Source organism: Charadrius vociferus, unplaced genomic scaffold, assembly GCF_000708025.1.
Source record: "Charadrius vociferus isolate BGI_N301 unplaced genomic scaffold, ASM70802v2 scaffold1140, whole genome shotgun sequence".
Taxonomy (NCBI): Eukaryota; Metazoa; Chordata; class Aves; order Charadriiformes; family Charadriidae; genus Charadrius; species Charadrius vociferus.
The window spans coordinates 23,222-31,882 of NW_009646351.1; the positions used below are offsets into that span (position 1 = coordinate 23,222).

General features: G+C 55.1%; 1 protein-coding gene across 1 annotated transcript in view; it reads left to right on the forward strand.

The window, feature by feature from the left end:
* The window catches only part of CLPB (ClpB caseinolytic peptidase B homolog (E. coli)), a gene marked incomplete at its 5' end in the record, with an annotated part of 103,707 nt that overhangs the window by 13,572 nt on the left and 81,474 nt on the right, over positions 1-8,661 (forward strand). Inside the window, 1 exon segment of the mRNA XM_009894103.1 lies at positions 5,416-5,613. Within this exon segment, the coding sequence (XP_009892405.1) occupies positions 5,416-5,613 (198 nt within the window).

Consider the following 8,661-nt stretch of genomic DNA (forward strand, 5'->3'; position numbering starts at 1 on the left):
GCAGTACTCCAGATGTGGCCTCCCCAGGGCAGAGCAGAGGGGGAGGATGACCTCCCTCCACCTGCTGGCCACGCTCTGCTTGATGCCCCCCAGGATGCCATTGGCCTTCTTGGCCACCAGGGCACATTGCTGGCTCGTGGCCATCCTGTTGTCCCCCAGGACTCCCAGGTCCCTCTCCACAGAGCTGCTCTCCAGGAGGTCACCCCCAACCTGTACTGGTGCATGGGGTTATTCCTCTCCAGGTGCAGTACCCCACACTTGTTGAACCCCTGTTGAACTCCATAAGGTTCCTCTCCACCCAACTCTCCAGCCTGTCCAGGTCTCGCTGTAAAGCAGCACAGCCTTCTGGCGTGTCAGCCACTCCTCCCAGTTTTGTGTCATCAGCAAACTCGCTGATGGTACACTCTATCCCTTCATCCAGATCATCGATGAATATGTTGAACTGGACTGGGCCCAGTACTGACCCCTGAGGGACACCAGTTGTTACTGACCTCCAGCTAGACTCTGCACCACTAACCACAACCCTCTGAGCTCTATCTGTCAGCCAGTTCTCCATCCACCCCACTGTCCATTCATCTAACCCACAAGTCTGGAGAAGCGGACTATTTTCTGCCCTAAAACCCTAAAAAAACCAAAACCCACAAGGTTTTTTCTGAAATCCTTAAAATACGCACAGACATCACCAAACAGAGAAAGCACAGCTCTTCTCCAGGGGTCTTCTAGTGAGTGGGTTGTGGTGGCACCGCTGCAGCCAAGGGGCAAATTTTCCTTTGAGAAACACTGAAAATGGCGCTAACGGAGCTATAGACGCGTGAGAAGCTCCTTAGGAGGTACGAGTGAGTGGCCTGGATCTTCTTTGGTTAAAATGGGGATAAACATCCTAAACATTGATCAGAGGATTTTATTTAATTAAAAAAAAAAAACCAACAAAAACCAGAAAAACCCCAACAAACTCCTGCTGGTAAATACATTTGGCTGTCTGGGATCTGAGCGGTGGTCGTCGCTCTATCGATTGTTATACCATGAAATCAGGCAGGGAAAAAAATTAATGGTGGGTTTGAAGACCCTGAGCGTAAAGTTCAGTTGTGTAGAAAATCTGTTAAGTCGCTGAGCGCCTTGCAATGATTTTGGGGGGGAGGGGGTAAAAAAAAAAACCAACAAAACCCAAAACAAAACAAAAAAAGGGGAAAAAATCCAGCTCCTAGATGAAATGTCAATGCGTATTACGCTAGGTGATGCGCCGCTAGGAATTCTCTCGCGAGGCTGGGTCAGGCGGCCTTCCAGATGCTTGCGATTATCTGAGATTCCTGAATGGAAAACTACTTGATGAATTCTGGTATCTTAGCCCCGAGCCTGTAATCGAATCCCGCGGCAGAGGCTCCCGGCATCCTTCCTCTCGGACGCGCTGTGTTTTACCAGGTTTGGCTGCTGCGCTAGGATCTTATTTCATTATTTTTTATTTTATTTTTTTTTTTTCAGCGAAGAATGAAAGATAATTTGTTGTTTAACATGCTCTTCCAGTACATCTGTAGGGGAAAAAAAAAAAAAAAAAAAAAAAAGCCTTCCGGTGAGTTAAAATGTCGTTTTTAGTGGCTGCGGAGGGCTCTGAGTGCAGGTGGCCGTCCCCTCCTCTCTCGCAGGAGGAGATGCTCAAGCGTTGAGCCCCAGTTCCCACGGAGGATGTTAAAATTCACGACGTATGGAAGTTACGACCCGAGCTTTTGCAGCAGAGCCACGCGGTGGCGGGTGGAAGGCGACCGGGACGGTCTGTTTGCATCTTTAAAGCGCAAACGGGGTTAATGCGGTGTGAACTACGTTAATTACCCCCCGTTAAAGGTGTAAGTCGGTGGTAGGCGTTGGGCTGCGAGGTTTCAGCCATCGGGCACACCTTCCCGCAGGGTTACGGCTGCCTTCGTCCCCGCTTAGCTGATGCCTCCCTTCCTCGGGAGGCTCCGTGCCTCTCCTGCCATCCCTCTCTCCCCCCCCTCTCCGTTGCAGTGATATTTTCCCTTTATTCGCTGGATTTTATGTGACTAGTGGGGCATCAGATCGACACCCTGCGTGCAGAAAGGGGGTGAGACACAGTTCCTGCGTTCGGAGCCCTTCCAAACGGCCAAGTAAATAGAATCAAATTCAGAAATAACTTCTCCACGTCTTTCCACGCCGCTCTGGGAGAAAGCGTGGATGGTGATGGGGCGTCGCGATGGCTGCGAAAGGATTTTCCGAAGCAGTCGGGGTGGGTGGGAGAGGGGAGGGGAAGGTCTCGGTGGAGGTTTGCCCCGTCTCTCGCTGCTTGGGCGACAGCTCCCCGTGGGGGCGGGGGGCACTGGGCTGGCGGCCGGGCCGCGGCGCGCACGGCGGCCCGGATGGAGCCGCGGTGTGGATTTCTCCTGCGGGCAGCATCCCTCCGAGCCAGCGGGGGCAATTGCCGCGGCCGCGGGTCTGCGTCGGACTGGTTTATCTCTGTTGTGAGCGCAGGCACAGAGCCGCAGCGGGAGCTGATCTCTGAAGATAGCAATCTGCCATCGCCTGTGCATCCAGGCTCCTCCGACAGCACCGGGACGGGAGAGCTCTGTGGCTGCGCAGGGATGGTTCCCCTTTAGGCAGTCTGTCCTCCGGGCGTGCTCTGAGGCTGCAGAGCTGGCAGCACCCTCTTAGCGTCCGCTTTCGGTGGTGAGGCGCTGGAGGAAGGAGAAAGCGTAAGGATTTTATGCTGAGAGAGTTGGGGGGGTTCAGCCTGGAGAAGAGAAGGCCAAAAAGGGGAGACCTCAGAGCCCCTTCCAGTGCCTAAAGGGGCTCCAGGAGAGCTGGGGAGGGACTCTGGGTCAGGGAGGGGAGCCGTGGGACGAGGGGGGACGCTTTGACACTGACAGAGGGGAGATTTTGGGGAGATATCACGGAGAAATTCTCTCTTGTGAGGGCAGTGATCCCCTGGGGCAGGATGCCCCGAGGAGCTGTGGCTGCCCCATCCCTGGAGGTGTTCAAGGCCAGGTTGGACGGGGCTTGGAGCAACCTGGGCTGGGGGGAGGTGGCCCTGCCCAGGGCAGGGGGGTTGGAACGAGATGGTCTTCAAGGTCCCTTCCCACCCAAACCGTCCCGTGATTCTACAGTTCTCCTGGGGGAGCCACGGCTGCTCCTGGGCACTGCCTCAGACTGGGTTTTGCCGGACCCGTTGATGACGCAGGAGCTGCAGCCCGCCCGGAGTTGGCGATGTGCAGATCTGTGGGCACAGATCTGGCAAGGATTCTGCGCGAAAATTTGTTCCTCTGCTACCACGTGGTATCAAGTATCAAACTTTTTGGGAGCAAGGACCTACTGTTTACCTACCAAATAGCTCATTACCGTTAAACTTGTAACTGTAACCCCGGTAAAGAGAATATAAATGTTCTGTTGGTGCTGTGGATCATTTACAGCAGTCGTGGCCTCCTGAACCGCGGTCGGGAGCTGGGAATAAAGGCTGCCAGTTATTATCCTATTTTTTTAGCTATGGGATCTCAGTAGCAGGGCAGCCCCGCTGGCTCCCCCGTCGACAGGGGACGGTCCCGTTACACGCCTGTACCCGTGTCACACCTCCGGTTGGGTCGGGAGAGTTACCCGACGTGCTTCTACGTGGAGTTTGGCTGAAGTCATCTGCCTGTTCTCTCCCACACCCCACAGCCTCTGTCTAACGGGGCAAAACGTTCGGCGGGAGCGTCAGACGCATCATTTTAGGCATCTGGTTCGGATGACAATTACCTGGGTGGTTTCCCAGGTCGGCGGGGAGAGAACTGCCTTCAACTGCGTTCAAGACGTGAGCCAGCGCGTAGGCGTTGGCGGTGCTGGTTGGAAAGAACGTTAGCATTACACGAGTGTATTTGTTCCCTGTTTAAGTTTTTACTGAAACCGCCGTGAGGATTTTTGCCCGGGTGGAGGAGGGTTTCCAGAGACCTTGTGTGCAGCCGGGCCGGCGTTCGTGTTTTCCACCTGTGGGAAGAGGAATATGGTGCCTTTAGCTCCCTTTTGCCGATTCCAGCTTTTTTATTAACCATCTGACGGGCTTACCGCCGCAGCAGGCTGAGGGCAATTAATTTGAAAAGGATGGCCACATCCATACCAGATGGGTTTGGCGCTGGGTTTAGGATGAGCTGAATCGGCTTCTGCAAGGACCTGTCCCTTGGCGTTAGGTGGGAGAGCGCGGGCGGCTGGGACTGTGCTGCTGGTGTTCACACAGCCTGGCTAGAGGAGGTGATCTGGAGTCCAGAGGAGGCCCCGGAGCTGCTGGGAGGGCTGGAGCCCCTCTGCTGGGAGGACAGGCTGGGAGAGTTGGGGGGGTTCAGCCTGGAGAAGAGAAGGCCAAAAAGGGGAGAGCTCAGAGCCCCTTCCAGTGCCTAAAGGGGCTCCAGGAGAGCTGGGGGGGACTCTGGGTCAGGGATGGAGCCGTGGGACGGGGGGGGATGGTTTGGCACTGACAGAGGGGAGATTGAGGTGAGATGTGAGGAAGAAATTCTCTCCTGTGCTGGTGGTGATCCCCTGGGGCAGGTTGCCCCGAGGAGCTGTGGCTGCCCCATCCCTGGAGGTGTTCAAGGCCAGGTTGGACGGGGCTTGGAGCAACCTGGGCTGGGGGGAGGTGGCCCTGCCCAGGGCAGGGGGTGGAATGAGATGATCTTCAAGGTCCCTTCCAACCCAAACCATCCCGTGATTCCATGATGGAGTGGTTGGCCATGAGAGAGAGAAGGGTTGGATAAGTTTGGCTGTCTCTGGGAACTATCGCCATTGTAAGGTGCTGCTGGGAATCTGGTGCTAAGGGCAATAGCGTTGCTGCTGCAGGACCAGAGGATGCAGAAGGGTTGGAGAAGCCTCCTGGTGCTTTAGAGTCTGAGCAGTGTAAGAGCCGTCAGAAGCCATGTGGGAGCAAAGTTGCGAAGAGATGCCCGGGAGGGGTTAGGGAAACGGTGCAAAGGCTGAGCAAATGTTGCAGGAAGAGCACCAAGGGTAGCTTGATGCCCTCTATTTTTTGTGTTTATCTCATTTTTGTCTTTGGGGGTTGGAGGAGATGATCTCCAGAGGTCCCTTCCAACCCTGACCGTTCTGTGATTTGTTCTCATGTCGTGCGAGAAAACGGTAAAACATCTCCTGTTGACATGGGCTCTGGAGATCTGCCGAGCTTTTTTGGAAACCGTAATGGTTCCACTGCGGCCTGAAGATCCGAACCTGTCATCAGGGTGTAGGTTAAGGAGCTTCGCTCTCCGTCCTGCTGCTGGTTGGTTCTTCGGCTGTTAGACTGAACAGAAGAGAGAAATAAAAAAATAAAGAAATCCGAGTGGTTGGCGTTACCCCGTTTGGAAGGCCCGTGCTTGCCGTCCCCTACCGGGTCGGTGCCGTTTGGTAGCCGATGAGAAACTGCGTTGAATCAACTTTTCCTGTTGGGTCTCCCAGGCTGCGCTGGAGCAGCTGCCGGCGAAGGAAAAAACTTCCGCTTCCCATCGTTAGCTCGCTCGGGATGATTTCTCCGCGTCATCTTCCTGACGGTGTCTCTCTTCTGCCCAGGTTGTTGCTGGAAGGCACAGACGTGAACGCCAGACACAAGCTGGGCTGGACCGCTCTCATGGTGGCAGCTATCAGCAGAAACTCCAGGTACGTTTGTCTCGGTGTCCATCGTCACGGGGTGGGTAAGGCACTCCCCGGCCGCCCTCCCGCTGTGGGTAAAGTCCTACTGAGCAACACGGAGCGTTTCCAGAAAGTTTGGGCTGGTTTGGGGTGTGCCATCGAGTTAAACTCGAGGGGGCTTTTCGCCCTTCCTATGCCCGCTGCCTCGTGGGGGAGACGGAGGTGAGCGGCTCTGCAATCCCGGAGAGGCGGCTGCTGAATTGACAGGAGTAGATGTTGGCCTCCGATGAATCCGTAACCTTGGGATGTCCTTGGGGTGGGCAACGGAACACCCCACCGTCAGCGATAGCTCCCGCAGGAGCCGCCGCGTCCCTCCTGGCTGGCGGGGCGGTCGCTGGGTCTTTCATGCGAGGCCTTTATGAAGCAAAAAGGCTGAACGCTGTGCCCTCCCTCCTTAGTTCCCATGCTGATCGCCGTGGCTTCTTGTAACCTTTTAAAGACCCTCTTAAATGTATTCAGTCTACAACTAAATTCAATTAGTTTTTTATTTAAGGGGAAAAAAAAAAAAAAAAAAAAAAGAGAGAAAAAGAAATCCAATTTTGGAAAACGCGGGACAGACGGGAGAATGAGCTTTGATGTTACAACCTCTCAGGGATGCTTTACTTAGTCACAAGTTCATAAGCAAAAAAGCCTAATTACTTGGGAAAACACAGGATTAAAGGGGCGCACAAAGGCTGAATATCCGCTCTCGGGCGACACGATTCCAATCCGTGTGCCGAGTTCGTGTGTGGTGCAAACTTTGATGTGTGCTATGACAAGCTGAAAGTCGTGACCTCCTCGGGAAGTTCCTTAAGACGGGCACGGAGGCGAGGGCTGGGGACCGTTTGTTTAACTTTGATGTCCGAGCAGCAACGGGCCCCGTTGTTTGCCCCTCCGCAGAGGGACGGGCTCGGGAGCCTCCCACCTTTGCCGGCGGACAATGGTCAGCAATGGAGTGTGACGACTGTTGACCATTCCGAGTGACTGGTGGAGCAGAACAGGGCTCCCCGAGTTGCAAAGGCGAAGGGGAGAGAGGGAGAAAGGCCCTTCACGGTACAATAATTACCTAAAATCAGGTAGAAATGCTGATGAAAACATCTCGGCGGTAAAAGGTGTCCGGCACCCAGGCTGGTCCCTCGTTACAGACTGGCAGAGCCGTAACGACGACGCGTCTCATTTGGGTACCCGGCGAAACAAAAAGCTTTTGGCTGCGTCGGACGAGTTGTGTTTATTTTTCCCACATTTTGGATGAGTCCTGACTTTAATTGAAAATTAAGAAGTCTTTGAATATCCGTAGCTGGGTGGGACTTGTCTCCAGCGCTATAGCGGGAGAATAATTAGATACTTCACGGGGGGCAAACACGAACGCAAGCTGGGGTGGTGCCAGCCCCGGGTTTGGCTCTCCGTCCCCTTTCGGCCTTTGTCACCTCGGCAGTGGGGTCTCGCTGCTGGCTGGGGAGCGTCTCGAGCTGGAAGATGACATTCCCTACAAATGGTTTGCTGGCGGACGTAGCCCACGGGGTGAGCTTTTTAACCCGAAGCCGGCAGAACCGGGCGCTGCGTCTGCGGTGGCCGTGGCGAAGGCAGAGCCTGGGGCGCTGATGGCTTTGGCTCGCTGGCGCCGGTCCGCCTGCGGAATTTTAAACCTTCATTAGCTTTTCCCTCCCAAATCCAGAGCGCCTGCTGGTTTTCTGGATCCCGTGCAATCCTTTCGCGTACATTAGGTTGGAACTAGTCTTAAATAATGACTTGCTCCGCTTTGCAGTAGGATGCGGGATTGGGGTTTGGTTTTTTTTTTACGGCGCGGTCCCTCCGTAAAGAGCGATGAGCTGAAATTGGTTTATCCAGCCACAGCAGCCGATTGGGTGGATTATAAGTTGTTATGACTTTTGGTTCTCAGCCCATCAGACGAAGAGCCTCCGGGGGAGGTGAGCCGCGCTCGCCCGTCAGAAGAGAGGTAACGAGCGGCTCGGGGACGGCCGAGAGCAGCCGGCCGAGCCAGGGGCTGCGCCTGCCGCGAGCCTGCCGCAGGAACAAGGTCGTCGCGTGGCGTTTAACCCGCCGCCTCCGTCACCGCTTCTGGTTTTAAGGTTGCTGATACCCACACGAGTTACCCGGCGTGGCTTCAGGGGGCTGTGACGCCGGTGAGCCGGAATGAGAAAAAGGAAGCCTTCAGCCCCAAATTGCTGTCTTTCCAAAGTCGTTTTTCAGAGTAGAACCATTTTTATTTTTTTTTGCCCCCGCCAAGTCTCAGCTGTGCTGCTGGAGATTTCGGTGACCTGTCCTTTAGCCTTGTAATGTTTCCCAATTTTCACAGCCCTCACTCTTCCAATTAGACAGCCACAGTCCATATGTTTAATTTAATTTCGGAGGCACTGCATTAATGATGTTTGTCAGTTGCCATCAGCTACAAGATAAAAGCCCATGTGCCGGCAGGGAAGTTTGGGGTCTGTTTTTCTGTTTTGCAACAAAACAACGATCATTCTCTTCCTCTTGAAAGCGTCCTGTATCCAAAACTCATCAAGGCATTAAGAAGTGTTGTGGTACGTTCCCACCTCCGGGTGTCGGAGGGGAGACGGGTGCGTAGCTGGAGAGGAGCGGGGTCAGGGCTCAGCGTCACGCCGCAGTAGTGCCTTTCCCTATGGGCTCCCAAAAGTTCCTCATCCCCGGGGAATTCAGCCTCACGGCGCCCTGTGGGCTGGCAGAGGCACCGGCACTTCCAGCAGCTCCAGGTCGGGGCAGGAGGAGCTTCTCTTCCATCGCCCGTGCTCCAGGAGACGGCTCTTCTGCAAGCCCGGAGTGTCTCTAGTCCCAACTGGCGTCTTCCTCTGCAGAGCGTCCTGCTCTGAGCCGACGTGCACCGCGGGCAGCGTGATGGCAGCTCAGCTTGGGCACCCCGTAGAGTTGTGGGATCGCGGGATGGTTTGGGTGGGAAGGGGCCATAAAGATCATCTCGTTCCAACCCCCTGCCCTGGGCAGGGCCACCTCCCCCCGGCCCAGGTTGCTCCAAGCCCCGTCCAACCTGGCCTTGAACAC